This window comes from Hippocampus bargibanti, linkage group LG18 (assembly GCF_051943395.1).
Source record: "Hippocampus bargibanti isolate YZ-2025 linkage group LG18, ASM5194339v1, whole genome shotgun sequence".
NCBI classification, from domain to species: Eukaryota; Metazoa; Chordata; class Actinopteri; order Syngnathiformes; family Syngnathidae; genus Hippocampus; species Hippocampus bargibanti.
This window is the reverse complement of record NC_142751.1, coordinates 13005009-13021236: the sequence shown is the minus strand read 5'-3', so window position 1 is coordinate 13021236 and position 16228 is coordinate 13005009. Positions and strand designations below refer to the sequence as shown.

General features: G+C 41.1%; 1 protein-coding gene across 1 annotated transcript in view; it reads left to right on the top strand.

Moving 5' to 3' along the window:
* Positions 1–12411, top strand: part of ass1 (argininosuccinate synthase 1) — a 40837-nt gene extending 28426 nt beyond the window's left edge. The window contains exons 12-15 of the mRNA XM_089020293.1: positions 3619–3750; positions 5530–5686; positions 10965–11030; positions 12136–12411. Of these exons, the coding sequence (XP_088876419.1) occupies positions 3619–3750; positions 5530–5686; positions 10965–11030; positions 12136–12184 (404 nt within the window). The 3' untranslated portion in view covers positions 12185–12411. The remainder of the gene's footprint in view (positions 1–3618; positions 3751–5529; positions 5687–10964; positions 11031–12135) is intronic.
* Positions 12412–16228: the final 3817 nt, after the last annotated feature.

Below are 16228 nucleotides of genomic sequence, written 5' to 3'. Positions count from 1 at the left end.
CTTTCATCAGTAAAAAAAAAGTTAATTCCTAAATTATATGAGTCTGGAGTTATATGAGCTTGGAATGAGGGTGGTATTCCAAAACACAAAATACATACATCTCATAATAATAATAATAATAATAATACATTTCATTTCTAAGCGCCTTTCCAAACTCTCAAGGTCACTTTACAGTCACAGGATCGTTTTTTCTGCGGGTGAGAAGCGGCAGCCACATGCGCCAGCGTTCACTCAACCCGGAAGTAAATCAAATAGATAGAAAGCTAGCTAGCTAACAGATAGCTAATAGATAGCCAGCTAGACAGTTAGCTAACTAGCTAGATAGCCATATAGCTAATAAATAACAGGCTACATAGCTAGCTAGCTAGACAGATAGCCAGCTAGATAGCTAGCTAACTAGCTAGATAGCCATATCGCTAATAAATAGCCCGCTACATGTGCTAAGGCATTGCAAATAGATAGCCAGCTATATTGGTTCATATAGCGCTTTAACAACAGCTGAAGCTGGAACAAAGTGCTAACATGGAAAAAAGGGAAATGCTTCCCCCTTGTGGAAAAGAAAAAAAAAACATGGCCAAAGGCAATGGCCAGCGCTTTATGGGCACCCAAGCATGAAAAAACAAAATCCAAACAAATTTTCGAATGTCGCTCTGTAATTTTTTCAATTCCCGAATAAATTCGTGAATGGCACTGAATGAGTTAATATACATTTTTAGGAAGCGAGGATAGGTGACAAATGCTAACCCTTGAGTGTTCAATGGAGTTAATCGTATGCATTTGGTTAAAAATAAAGCCATCAGATCAATACACGGAGTAATTTACTAAATAATATTTGCAGTGAATGAATTCAGAATGAACACTGGAAAACCTATACATTCGGGAATGGTACTGAATGAGTTCAATTTAGTTATTCTGATGGTTTATATGTGTTGCTACACCGTTTGTGTTCAAATCCAATAGTGCCTAAAACGAACACTGTATTGTATTTCGTGCCTCTAACCGTTGCCTGTAGGTGGATTAAATAGCTCGCCTTCAAGTTTTGCTTACCTGTCGTCACTTTCTGAGATTAAAACATCAAAAAAAAAAAAAAAAACGGAGGTGTTTTCACCCGAAACTTTAACTCAACTTCCATTGAGCTTCCCATTGTTCTTCATCTACGCGCTAAGACGCTTTTAAGCCAAGTTTACTTGGAGGCAGTTTTAACTTATTTATCTGATCGGAAAGGTCCCCGCACGACCCTTGTTGCGAACCCCATTGGATCACCAAAAAGGGCCACGAGCCCCTTGGAGCTCAGGTGGCGGCCGTTAGAGGCTTTGGACAATTAGCGACGGGGCTAAGCTGGGCTTCTGGCCGCTAGCAGTAAGTGCTTCTCCATTTTCAGGTTAGGACTGGCACTGGAGGATTTGAAGCTGTACAAACCGGGCGCTTAACTGACATCCCAAAAACGTTTTATAGCATCTAAAATACCCAAAACACGCAATATGATATCTTTAGTCAAATGCAAAACACCGATAAAAATGACTTAGTGTCCAAAATCTGCAAAAAAATGAACCCGGAAGTGGCCAGTTTCAGAAGGTCCCGCCCCCTTGTTCGTGGTGTCACCCCAAGACGTCTTGCCTTGCTCCATAATCAAAACAATGGCTTCAGATTCGGAGAATATGCTTTCTTGTTACTCATCCAGTTATGAATATGATTCAAATAGTTCTGAAGAGGAAAGCATACATGTTTGCAATCGATTAAAGAATTTATTCCGTGTCATTTTGAGGCATCTGGAAAGAAATGTAGCACCCAAAAAGGCAGAAAATGGCGACAATGCACCGTGTTAGGGATTAAACAGCCCGTTTCTACAGGCTGATTAATTCCTTACACGGAGCTTTGTCACCCTCTTTTGCCTCTTTTTTGGTGCTACATGAAGTTTTCAGACCAGCAAAGTACAGCCAAATGCATTGACATGATGGAAGAACTGCAACAATGTGTCCTTTTTTCGGTCATGGGCGTTCCATCAGTGACGTAGGGTGAGGACTTGTCACCAACTCAAAAACAAGACTTCCGGAATATTCAGCGCGAGTCTTAAAACGTAAAATATAGCTATATGCAGTGGAATCTTTGTCAAATACGCTCAGTAGAAGTCATTTGAAGCCATTTTACAAATTATGGAGACGTCAGTTGTCCTTTAAATCGCATTGTGGTGCTTTTCGGCCTGCAACCATCTTTACCCACCACTCCCACTTCCCCTTTTTTCTTTTTTTTTTGACGTGTTGAGCTGACATTTGAGTGACAGCTTCATTTCTGCTGTCAGCTACCTCATTTTTTTTCAACCCCTCCTTGACCAGAGGGGGTAAATTGCAGGGTATAGGCAGAACCCCGGTCCACGCTGCTGGCTGGCAGGGGCCGCCCACCCTGTCATTTAACCTGCATGGACACACTCTGCCATATTTAGCATTGAGCCGTCTGTCACAGGACAGATGACGAATATTCATTGGTGACAGAGAGGTCTTCGAACAGATTCTTTTGATATGAACTTGTTCAGAAAAAACAAGTTTTCAATGTGGAGGATGTTCTCATAATATTTATTTCACTGGACTTTAAAATACTATCAGAATCATATTTATTGCCAAGTATGTAGCACACACAAGGAATTCGTCTCCGGTAGAACACGCTGCACTAGTATCATCATAAAAAAAATGCAAAGAAGCACTATACAGTTCTATTTAGGTTACTGTTTATAGCGTTAATGGTGACGGGGGAAGAAGCTCTTTAACTATCTGCTGGATTTGGTGCGCATAGATCGGTAGCTGGAAAAGGTGGTGGGCAGGGTGCAGAGGGTCCAGTAGGATTTTTCTTGCCCTTGTTTCGATTCTTGGCAATAAAGATGATTCCGATTCTGAAAATGTTATAATAATAATAATAATAATAATAATACATTTCATTTCTAAGCGCCTTTCAAAACTCTCAAGGACACTTTACAGGATATTTTTTCTGCGGGTGAGCAGCGGCAGCCACATGCGCCAGCATTCACTCAACCTTGAGAGTTTTGAAAGGCGCTTATAAATGAAATGTATTATTATTATTGTAAATATATATATATATATATATATATATATATATATATATATATATATATATATATATATATAAAACAAATACATGTATATATACATATATAAATGCATAAATATATAAATACACATATAAATGCAAAATATAAATAAATACATACACTTAAATAATAGTGCTTTAACAACAGCTGAAGCTGTAACAAAGCGCTCAACACGGATGACTATCATATACAGGAAAAATAAAGCAGTCACAAAGATAGTAGAAAACACCAGAGAGTAAATATTTTGAAGAAACCAATTCTGAAAAATACTTACGCCGACCATATTACTGAATTATAATTTATAATATAATATTTATGTTTAAATGTCTCGCTGCTCTGTATGTGTCAAAGTAGCAGTTAAAGATTTATGATTAGCGTTAGCAACTATTTCGCTTTCCTGTATGACCGTATTCCCACTACAATACATGAAAGCTCCTTCGTATAGTAATATGGTAAAATCATAACCACCTTATAAAATAAAATCATACAATTAATTATGGTCATATTTCTTTTGTCAGGGATCTATGAAACCCCCGGAGGCACCATCCTGCTGGAGGCCCATCGCGACATTGAGACCTTCACCATGGATAAGGAGGTGCGCCGAATCAAGCGAGGTCTCGGGATCAAGTTCTCAGAACTGGTGTACAACGGCAAGTCAATTAAATATGAAACGATGACGCATTTATCTCGTTCGTCTATTAAATCGTGTGCGAAGGTGCGTGGAGCTCGGGTGTCTTAATCCTCCCTTCTGCTCAGTCCCCCGATCTCTTCTGCACCTTCATCCACATAATAGGATCAGAGCCATTTGAGACTGGACTATTCGGCCACTTCACTTATACCCTCCAGAGACAAAAACACACATACACACACTTAAAGGGCAAGCAACATCACTTTTTTGTTTTTTAACTGACATCAGAAAAATGTTTTATAGCATCTAAAATACCAAAAAACACGCATGCTGATATTTTTAGTCAAATGCAAAACACCAATAAAAATGAGTTAATGTCTGCTGGGAATCTGTGTCAACTAGTATCAAATAGTAGTCCTGGTGCAACACACAACGATTCACCATCGCGTTATTTATGTGTTTTCCTTCTAATTTCGCCACCATCACGGATCATCACTGAGTTTTCAGATCAAACAAAGTACCCAAAATGCATTGTGTGTCGCTTTCTCGGTCAGGGGCGTTCCCTCCGTGACGTCACGTCAAGAATCGTCACCAAGTCGAAAACAAGACTTCCTAAATATTCAGCGCGAGTCTTAAAATGTAAAATATAGCTATATGCTGTAAAATACGCTCAGGAGAAGTCATTTGAAGTGATTTTACAATAACAATAAATTAATAAATTCGGGACCGGCAGTGAATGAGTTAATGTCTATTTTAAGGAAGCGGCTATAGGCGACAAATGCTAAATCTCGAGTGTTCAATGGGCATCACATCAATACACGGAGCAATTTGCCAAATATTTGCAGTAAATAAATTGAGGATGAATATTGGAAAACATATTTGAAATGATGAATTTTAAGGGGAAAAAATAAACAATGTAACAAAGGTTTGAGGACTCCTGAAAAAGGAAACCCCCTTTGGGCCAGATTAAAGACACATTTTGCTCACCCTTGGATTAAATCCATTGGATTTAAAATATTAATAACAGAGTGCGCATGTGTGTGTGTGTCTTATTTTAACAATCCACCTGTCCTGCATCTGTTTTCCATGACTACAACATTTACTGTCCCCCGGAGACTTTGTATCCCTATCCTGGAAGAGAGATAAAAACAACTGCACTATATAAAATGCAACATGACCATTAGATTTTTTTTTTCTTCATCAAGTCCTTTCAGACACGCTATCCGCTTACTAATGCTAATGGACAACTAATATACTTGGATTACAATAATTAAAGTGATTTAAAAAAGGGGGGGAGAGTAGAGGGGCCTTTGGACGAGGACAGGCTTTGAGGTGGAGGTCAGGTACTGATCAGAGGAGGACCCCTGCCAAGCGGTGCGGGACCTTCTCAAACAAATGCACACACAAGTCTCCTTCCATCTGTCTAGGAAGAAAAAAAACGCTGGGGGTTTTCGGGGGGGGGCACAATTCAACACACAGCATCCAGAGTTAATGGTCACCTCCCCCCCCCCGACAAAGTAGCAGCAGTTGTTTTACCTTTTCTGTTTTTGTTTAGATAGAATTTTAGCCGAACGCTAACACGCTTTATGCTAACAGAGTGAAAAAATAATTATTCTGCTAACTCAAAAGATGTCACATCACACGATTGCAATCGAAAAGCCTCCCCTGAATAAAAACAAAAAAGGTCCAAAGTAGCAAACAAAACCATGAGTAGAACAAACAAACCCGACAGCGTGAAGCAAAACACAATACCAGCCCCGCTGTACAATATACTTTACGTGCTGTCTTTCCATATTCGCAGGCTTCTGGTACAGTCCAGAGTTTGATTTTGTGCACCACTGCATAGCCAAGTCGCAGGAAAACGTTGAAGGCAAAGTGCAGCTCTCCGTCTTCAAGGGCCAGGTTTACATTCTCGGACGAGAGTCGCCCAAGTCGCTGTATAACGAGGAGCTGGTCAGGTAAGCAAAGAAGATGATAAAGAATACAGTGATACCTTGGCTTACGAACTTCATTGGTTCCCAGACAGTGTGTAAGGTTGAAAAGTGTGTATCCCAAAAATTACTTCCCCATTGGAAACCATTAAAATGAGAATAATCCGTTCCCAGATGCCCATAAAACATAATTTTCTACTTTTCTAAGCCTTAAAACTACACAAAATATACCGTATTTTATATATAATAAATGTGCTATGGTATTATAATTAAAGAAATAAACTGTACTGTACAATAAAGTCATTTTATTGACCTTTGTGATGGCCGTTGATGGCTTGATGGAATGGAGTGGCCGGTTTCATCAACATTAAACACTTGATGAGGAACGTAGCCTTCTTCTTTCACCATCTTGAGGAATGATCCCTTGTAGGTGCTTTCTCAGCCATAATTTTACCTAGTTCCTCATCAATTGTGTTCTGTTTAGCTGGGTTGATAGCTTTTTGCATCAAGTGTACAGATGGCTTTTGTGGGTTATTTGGATTGGATTGGATTGGATTTGCCTTTATTAGTCTCACAGTGGAGAAATTAACATTGTGGAGCCTGATTCATGGGATATTTTAACCTTGCAGTCTACACTCTGCTTTTGAACTATCAAAGTTGAAACAAGTCAAAATGTCACTGTTTTCTATCCAATGTGTCACTCTCCCTCTCTCTGTCGTCTGCCTGTCTCTTTAAGGTTTCGACCCCCCCCCCCCCCCCCCCCCCCCTGCTGCGTTCTTGACCAATAACGTGGCTTTAACCAAAGACTGGGGGCGGGGAATAGAGTACAAAAACAGTCGGCTGCCATTTTGTTGTTAGAACGGGCTCGTTCGCGAACAACACATCATTCATTATGGCGCTCCGTGTGTATCCTGAAAAACAGTTTGTGTGCCAAGGTAAAATTTTCATAAATTTAACGTTCGTAAACCGAAAAGTTCGTAAACCGAGGTATGACTGTATGTGTAGTAGCGGGGGGCAGGTGCTGGGGTAACTTTTGGGTGCTTGGTCACGGTTTCCTATAGCTGTCTTATCGTACACGTTGGCCAGTGTGCCTATCGCCAGGTCAGCTCACCCACAAGTACTCCTACGAACTCCGTCAACACACCCACACGAAGAAAGACATCAGAGAACCGGCTTTCGATCCCAATAACCCCCCCCCTTCAACACACCCCTATGACCTCGCACCCTCGCTAACAGTGGGTTTGTTCAGGAGTGTCACCCCCCCCCCACACACACACACACACACACACACACACACACACATCCTCCATGCCCCGTGGGCAGGCTCAGCGCTGACCAAAGTCAAAACCCCTCCATATGCTTCTCTATGTCCCCCACTTGAGTCACACACACGCCGCTTGTACCCTACAGTCAGGCGGCGATTTTTTTTTTTTTTTCATTCAGAAGAGAAAAAGAGAGCGAAAGAGCGCTTGTATGCGTAAATTGGCTACTTTTAGTTGCGTGACTGAGGTGTTGTGTTTCACCGCCACAATGTCCTCAGGCCCTTACTGGCAGATGGGCCCTGAGGTTCCCCACAAAAGACTTCACTACAAATGTCCTGGAAAACAAAAGACAAAAGGGATCCAGTAAAATGCACTGATTCATAGCCTGCTTGAGTTTAAGGCCGAGTTAGCGTATTTTCCGGTGTAGAAGGCGCACCCAAAAGCCTTGATTTTCCTGCGCCTTGTATGCAGGTGCGCCTTATATATAATAATAATAATAATAATACATTTCATTTATAAGCGCCTTTCAAAACTGTCAAGGTCACTTTACAGTCACAGGAGAAATTTTTCTGTGGGTGAGCAGCGGCAGCCACACGCACCAGCGTTCACTCAACCCAGAAGTAAATCAAATAGATAGAAAGCTAGCTAGCTAGATAGCTATATAATAATCATAATAATAATACATTTCATTTATGATCATCAGACATTTCATCAATCGGACATTTTCTATTTATTTTAAGAGTTGTTTTCTCCTTACAGAAACCCATTTTCAGAATTTGTACAATAAAAGCTTCGTTTCTGTATTTTCACACCTAATGGATGGGCTGGGAACTTCAGATAGCATTTGTAAAAAAAAAAAAAAAAAAAAAAATAGCGTACATTTTCCTTTACTTAATGTATTTTTCGGTGTATAAGACGCACCTAAAATCCTTTCTTTTCTTAAAAAGATGACCCTGCGCCTTATATGTGAAGTCATCTTGAGGCACAACAGGTACATACATAGCTATCTACCTAGCTAGCTCTCTTACTGGATATCTACCTAGCTTGCTAGTGCTCTATCTAGCTATTGACCTAGCTCGCTAGCTCTCTATCTAGCTAACTACCTAGCTTGCTACCTCTCTATCTTTATATCTACCTAGTTAGCTAGCCCTCTATCTAGCTCTCGATCTTGCTATCTACCTAGCTAGCTCTCTATTTAGCTCTCTACCTAGCTACTTAGCCCTCTATCTAGCTCTCGATCTTGCTATCTACCTAGCTTACTAGCTCTCTATTTAGCTATCTACCTAGCTAGCTCTCTATTTTAGCTATCTACCTAGCTACTTAGCCCTCTATCTAGCTCTCGATCTTGCTATCTACTTAGCCCTCTATCTAGCTCTCGATCTTGCTATCTACCTAGCTTACTAGCTCTCTATTTAGCTATCTACCTAGCTAGCTCTCTATTTAGCTATCTACCTAGCTACTTAGCCCTCTATCTAGCTCTCGATCTTGCTATCTACCTAGCTTACTAGCTCTCTATTTAGCTATCTACATAGCTAGCTCTCTATTTAGCTCTCTACCTAGCTACTTAGCCCTCTATCTAGCTCTCGATCTTGCTATCTACCTAGCTAGCTCTCTATTTAGCTATCTACCTCGCTAGCTCTCTATTTAGCTATCTACCCAGATACTTAGCTCTCTATCTAGCTCTCGATCTTATCTACCTAGCTAGCTCTCTATTTAGCTATCTACCTAGCTAGCTCTCTATTTAGCTAGCTAGCTCTCTATTTAGCTCTCCATCTAGCTATCTACCTAGCTTACTAGCTCTGTCTAGCTATCGACCTAGCTTGCTAGCTCTCTATTTTTGTCTATCTACCTAGCTAGCTCCCCCTACCTAGCTAGCTAGCTCTCTAGCTAGCTTTATACCTAGCTAGCAAGCTCTCTATCTAACCATCTACCTAGTTAGCTCTGGAGAGAATACTACAGATGTTACTACAAAAAAAATGTTCATACGTACGTTTTGTAACTCGAATGTTCGTAAGTAGGATAGCGTCTGTACTCCACAACGGCTCGTACAGTAATTTCACTTTATTATGATATTTTTTTTCTTTTCTTTATATATTTATTTATGTATTTATTTCTCTATCTATATATCCCTCACTGCAGCATGCACGCTACCTCTTGTACGCCCGTCAATTACATACCTCAAAGTAGTTGTCACATGCGTTAGTTATTGCACGTCAGCAAAAACCCACACACACACAGACACGGGCCACATCTCACCCCCGCCGCCGTCTCGCTGGTTCTCCGCAGGCAACAGTAAACGGCATCATTAGCACAGTGGTAACGCGGCCCGTCACTGCACCCATCTGAGAGGGAAATGTCACCCTTCTCGCTTGTCTGCCCCGCTCGCCTGTCAATTAGACGGCAGGGTTTCTGCCACCAACACACACGCGCACGCCGCCATATTCTTCAAAGCCACTCAGTCATAATGGCGCTCAGGTGCCAGGCAGGGAGCATTGTATTGAGAGTTGATGATTTAGTTTTTTTTTTCCGTGTTTATCCTATCATTTGTTGGCAATTTCCTCTTTGGCTAAGTGCTCGCAAAGAATGAGTGCCAGGCGAAAACACTGGGCGTCTGCAGGAGGACTCGGGTCAGGCAGCGTATTAAGCACGGCAGGTAGAAAACTGCCGTAATTACCCACCGTCGTCACTGCCGTCGTCGCTGCAGTTCTTTGTGTGCCGCGTGCTCAAGAGGCATGGCGATACAGACAGAGCAAGACAATGGTTTTATTTTTATTTTTATTTTTGATCACTCTCTTTCTTCCCTTTGGCTTGCGGATCAACCCCAGAGTCACTTCAAACCAAACTTTCTGAGTTTTAAGATCCCTTACATGGGAGACATTTTTCCAACAACCCCCTCATCACTCTAATACCAACCAAGGCGCTCATAACAAGAGTGGAATAACTTCATGTAATTTTTCACCGTCACGATTTGCAAGGTGGCGCTGGTCCCCTAAAATGCAGACAGGAGGGTGTAGCCGGGTGCAATTGTCAAACTACAGTAAGACCTCAACTTACGAACTTAATTGGTTCCCATACAGAGTGTGTAAGGTGAAAAGTGTGTATCTCAAAAATAAAATTCCCATAGGAAACCATTAAAATGGGAATAATCCGTTCCCGGGTTTCCATAAAATATACTTTTCAACTAAATAAGCCTTAAAACTAAACACAACATACCTTATTCTATGTATAATAAATATGCTATTGTATTGTAATGAAAGAAATACACTGCATTGTATCATAAAGTCACTTTATTTACATTTGTGATGATCATTTATGGCTTGATGGAATGGCGTTGGAGGTCGAAGGTCGAAGGGAATTGCTGTTTGGAAAGAGAGGCGCATTATATGAGGACTGTAATTAAAGGAATAAACTGTGCTGTAAAATAAAGTTTTATTTACCTTTTTGATGGTTGTTGATGGCTCATGGAAGGAGAGTCACCTCCCATAAGGACTGTTGGTAACTTAACCTCTGGTGCTGTTCGGTCGTGTGCTTCCGCCGAAGATCACTCCGCCAGCCGTGGTGGGTGTGTATTATGAAAATAGGGCTTATTATAAGGTTTAATTTTCATAAATTTGAAGTTTGTAAGACAAAAAGTTTGTAAAATAAGGTGTTTGTAAGTTGAGGTCCCACTGTATATTAAATAAAATCAGCAGGAACAAAATCGCAACCCACAAAGTCATCAGAACAGAAAGGTCCAAAGTAGCAAACAAAACCACGAGTAAAACATGCCAAGACGAAACAAACCTGACAGGGTGAAATCACATCGACTAAACTTGATACGATGAGCTTGTTTCGTCAAATTGAACGTCTCTTTTTGTTTGTTGTCCAATATTGACTCATTCATGCCCCACCAAAGAAAAAAACATGCTCAGACTGAGAAAATCAATACACATTATTCCCACGGGGCGCCTTTATCAATGATGCAGTTATCTCTGCGTTTAATGAGGCTTTCGCATCTCTTGTGTTTTCATTTGCTGTGCTGACGTTGTCTCTTGTCTCTCCAGCATGGACGTGCAGGGAGATTACGACCCGTGCGACGCCTCGGGATTCATCAGGATCAACGCCGTCAGGTGAGTCCCTGCAAATCCCCATCACACCCCCTTAAAAAACATTTCAGGGACAGGTTATTAAATGATATGGCGCAGTTGCGACTTTTCTTTCTTCGATATTGACGGTTTCTATAAGTGCGTTGATCGCGGCGTCGGATAGACACACAAAAAAAAAAAACAAAGTGGCAACTGTGCGGCCTGCCACTGTACTTTACTCGGTTTATTACCGCGCACCTTTCAAAGCCTTAAAGGACAACCGACACCATTTTTTTGTTTCCTAACTGACATCAGAAAAACGTTTTATAGCATCAAAAATACCCAAAACACCAATAAAAATGACTTAAAGTGTCCCAAAACTGCCACAAAATGAGCTCGGAACCTGGGGATATTCAGGAAGTCCCGCCCCTTTGTTCGTGACGTCACGCCAGGATACTCCTTCACAAACTGCCTTGCTCCAGAATCAAGAAAATGGCTTCAGAGAGTTCAGATTCCGAGAAGATGCTTTCTCATTACTCATCCAGTTATGATTGTGATTTAAATAGTTCCGAAGAGGAAAGCATAAATGTTTGCAATCGATTAAAGAAGTCCTTCCGGATCATTTTGAGGCATCTGGACTCCGATGTAGCGTTCTGGAAAATGCACAAGATGGCGCCCGAGCTCCGTTGGAAATGGGCTGATTTGTCTGCTGGGAATTTGTGTCAACTAGTATCAAATAGTAGTCTTGGTGCAACACACAACAATTCACCATCGCGTTATTTATGTGTTTTCCTTCTAATTTCGCCATCAACGCGGATCAACATGAAGTTTTCAGACCTAACAAAATACCCAAAATGCATTGTGTGTCGCTTTCTCAGTCAGGGGCGTTCCTTCAGTGACGTCACGTCAGGAATCGTCACCAACTCAAAAACAAGACTTCCGGAATATTCAGTGTGACTCTTACGAACATAAAATATAGCACTATGCGGTGGAATCTTTGTAAAATGCGCTCAGTAGAAGTCATTTGAAGTGATTTTACAAATGATGGACGCAACTTGTCCGGAGGTGTCGGTTGTCCTTTAAAAAGTCACATGATACGGGGCGTCATCAAGCAAAGAGCCCCTTTTGTCTAGCGCTCTTTTCACCACAGGCTGAAGGAGCATCAGCGCCTACAAGGTTTCTCGAGCAACAAGCTGTGAAGCTACAAAGGAGCTCCGCGACATTTTTTTTTTTTTTTTTGAAGAACCGTTTCTTAAAAATTCCCGACACGTCTTGTGAAATGGCGTCCGTTTCCTTTTTCCCCGTGCTATGTCATATTTTCAAAATAAGAGCACTCTAAAATAATACTCCTAATGGTCGACGACTGTGTTATGATCGTTGTTTCCATAAATCTATTCGTGATCAATAAAAACTGCAAGAATTGCAATTGTGCTTTTCTTCCCGTGTGTTGCTGCGTGCCCGGCGCATAAAACCGTTCGGGATTAGATTAGATTAGGTTAGGTTACATTAGATTAGATTAGATTAGATTAGATTAAATTAGATTAGAATGGATGAGAATGGATTAGAATAGATTAGAATTAATTACAATGGATTATAATAGATGAGGTTAGATTAGATTAGATTATAATATATTATAATAGATTATAATGCATTAGAATGGATTAAAATAGATTAGAATAGATGAGATTAGATTAGATTAGATTAGATTAGATTATAATATATTATAATAGATTATAATGCATTAGAATGGATTAAAATAGATTAGAATGGATGAGATTAGATTAGATTAGATTAGCCTTTATTCGTCTCACGGTAGATAAATTTACATTTAACCGCAGCAAAAACAAAACACAGGAGGTCCTGCAAAGGCAGCAACTCTCGAGGCGCCATTTTGAAAAAAAATTAAAATAAAATAACAAATAATGTGACACAAAAGAAACAGAGTATTCAATCTTTCAGACTTTCTGCACCCTCTTTGCTGTATGAAGCATTTCAAAATAAAAGAGGAGCGGATCAAAGCGTCCTTTTCACCAGTGGATCAGGGACATCATGCTGAAATGTGCACGACTGCTACAAACTAAATGTTGAAAGCAAACACAAAGATGTAGCATCTATTGACAAAAACAGACCGTCTCGCATCTCCTGTCCCACGTTAATCCGCTTCAATTCCAAGGCGCGATTATAAAATGTAGATGGATGACAAGAAATCCAAATGAAGTCCTCCCCATCGTAAATAAACACCCTTGGCAGCTATTAGCAGTATTTCCAACCCCCCCCCCCCTCCCCCAATTCATTTTGATGTCAGACCTTCCCGTCATGAACAGTCAGTGTATCACTGAAAGGTGTCAGCGGCAGAATCCACGGCCATAAGGGGACCTCCCGCCGAGTCTGGGGACCCCCTGCCAGGTCTAATGGGCAATGATGACTCCTCGGACCCTTTGAGTGCTCCGAGAAGTCCCCCCCCCCCCTCCCTTAGCACCACCAAGCCACCCGTCCACCCCCTCCCTGCCCCTGCTCAATTACACGGCAGGCGTCTCAGTCTTTGCCTGGTCAATTACTGGCCGGCCCCAGCATTTACTGTCACCCGCACACAGGTTGCAAGATAATCAGTGTCTGAAATGGCCCCGTATTCAGATTAGTCAGTCAAGCTGAAGTCAGGGGTAGGGTGAGGTGGTGGGGGCGGGGGGGTGTCGAAGCGATCCGGGACACCTATCAATCTCAATCTGACTTGGGCGTTTGCAGAGGGGGAGAGCTGATAATCTTTTTTTTTGTAGGATGATAATATTTCCATCTGAGGATGTTTTTCAGGGATTCCGTGAAAGGGTGAATGAATTCTCTATAGCAGTGGTTCTTAACCTTGTTTGAGGTACCGAACACAACCAGTTCATATGCACGTTCACCAAACCCTTCATTTGTGGGATTTTTTTATGAATTGAATACAGTGATACCTTGGTTTACGAACTGAATTGGTTCCCAGACAAGGTGTGTAAGGCGAAAAGTGTGTATCCCAAAAATTAATTTCCCATAGGAAACCATTAAAATGAGAATAATCCGTTCCCAGGTCCCCATAAAACATAAATTTCTAATTTTCTAAGCCTTAAAACTACACAAAATATATCTTATTTTATGTATAATAAATGTGCTATGGTATTATAATTAAAGAAATAAACTGTACTGTATAATAAAGTCGTTTTATTTACCTTTGATGTTCGTTGATGCCTTGATAGAATGGAGTGGCCAGTTTCATCAGCATTAAACACTTGATGAGGAACGTAGCCTTCTTCTTTCACCATCTTGAGGAATGATCCCTTGGAGGCGCTTTCTCTGCGATCATTTTACCTAGTTCCTCGTCAATTGTGTTCTGTTTAGCTGGCTTGGCTAATTTTTGAGGGATACCCCCCTAGACTGGTCGCCATTCATTAACAGGGCACATGTTTTGAAGTCGCTAACAAAATATTGACTCTATCATGAGAAAAGTGACCCTTGAGTGTATTTTTGAAGGGCGTTCGGAAATCCGTCTTTGTTGGTTGCAGTCTTTGTTAAAGCAAAGACAACCTTCCCGTCGCACGCTGAGATACTCGCCCATTCATTTCGTCTGGGTCTTCTCATATTCCATCTTCTTCCTCTTACCTGTGCTGACACTTGACCTGACCCAGGGAATTAATCATCCTTGACCCGGGGAACAATTACCTATCATTACCCACTCACAGGTGGGAAGGGGTGGGGACTGATAACAATAGCACAACATGAAAAGTTGGCAAAGGGGGTCCCTAATGGAGTCCCGTGATGTTCCCCCATCTATTCGCCAGTCGGGGTCGACTAAAGCTTCAAGTCGCTGTCACTGCTCACAAAGCCAAAGTACTCAAGAGCTCCTTGTTCACCTGACCTCTTTGTACAGGAGGTGAAGAGGGACACTTGCCCAAGTTGGGAGCACCCGATCGTTTTAAGAATTGAACTGTAATCAAAGTTATTCCCGTATAATAATAATAATTAATAATAATACATTTGATTTCTAAGCGCCTTTCAAAACTCTCAAGGTTCTCAAGTACAGTTTACAGCCAGTCAGCTAGACAGCTAATAGCTAACTAGCTAACTGGATAGCAAATAAATAGCGAATAGATAGCCAGATAGCCAACAGCTAGCCAGCTCGACAGCTTCTAGACAGCTAATAGCTAGCCATCTAGCTAATGGATAGCTAATAGATAGCCAACAGCTAGCCAGAGAAAGCACCTACAAGGGATCATTCTTCAAGATGGTGAAAGAAAAAGGCTACGTTCCTCATCAAGTGTTTAATGCTGATGAAACTGGCCACTCCATTCCATCAAGCCGTCAACAACCATCACAAAGGTAAATAAAACGACTTTATTATACCGTATGTACTGTTTATTTATTTAAATATAGTACCATAGCACATTTATTATACATGAAATAAGGTGTATTTCGTGTAGTTTTAAAATTAGAAAGTAGAAAATTATGTTTTATGGGGACCTGGGAACGGATTATTCTCATTTTAATGGTTTCCTATGGGAAATTAAATTTTGCGATACACACTTTTCGCCTTTCACACTGTCTGGGTAACCAATTAAGTTCGTAAGCCAATGTATCACTGTATTTGGGAATAACGGATAAAATCATTCCGACATTTTGTCTTCTGTCACAACGCTGCGACTCTTACATATTTTTAACACCGCGATATTGATCCTTTGCCCATCAATTGCATTTCGTACATCTTATTAGCATTGAATTAAAATTCCACATGTATCATTAAAAGGTACTTTCAAGGTACTTCTCGCCTCCATCTTAGAAGTGCGCGCACGTCTTTTGTGCTCGTTCAATGCATACTCTTCATGTAGCGAAAATTCCTCGCGTTCACTCACCTTTTCTCCGATGCACAATGAAGCGGCGACAATGACCACCAGCAGGGTTAATTACCCACAATTACGGGCTAACATTGTCACCCTCCTGCTTTATTTTATTTTTATTTTATTTTTCTCCTTGGAACCTAGGCCCCCCAAAAACCCCGTTTGCCCAGAGTCCATTACGATGTCTATTTTCCGATCGACGTCCAAACATGCACACAATGCGACTCCGATCCTTCCTGTCGTTACACTTTACCACCGTACCATTGTGTGTTTTTAATTACTTTTAGTTAAGGCATTCCAAAAACATTGCACATTTCACCTCATGCTTAACTGGTAAGCGGTAATGGACCACTCCCGGGAGGTTTTGTGGTTGAGGCGAGT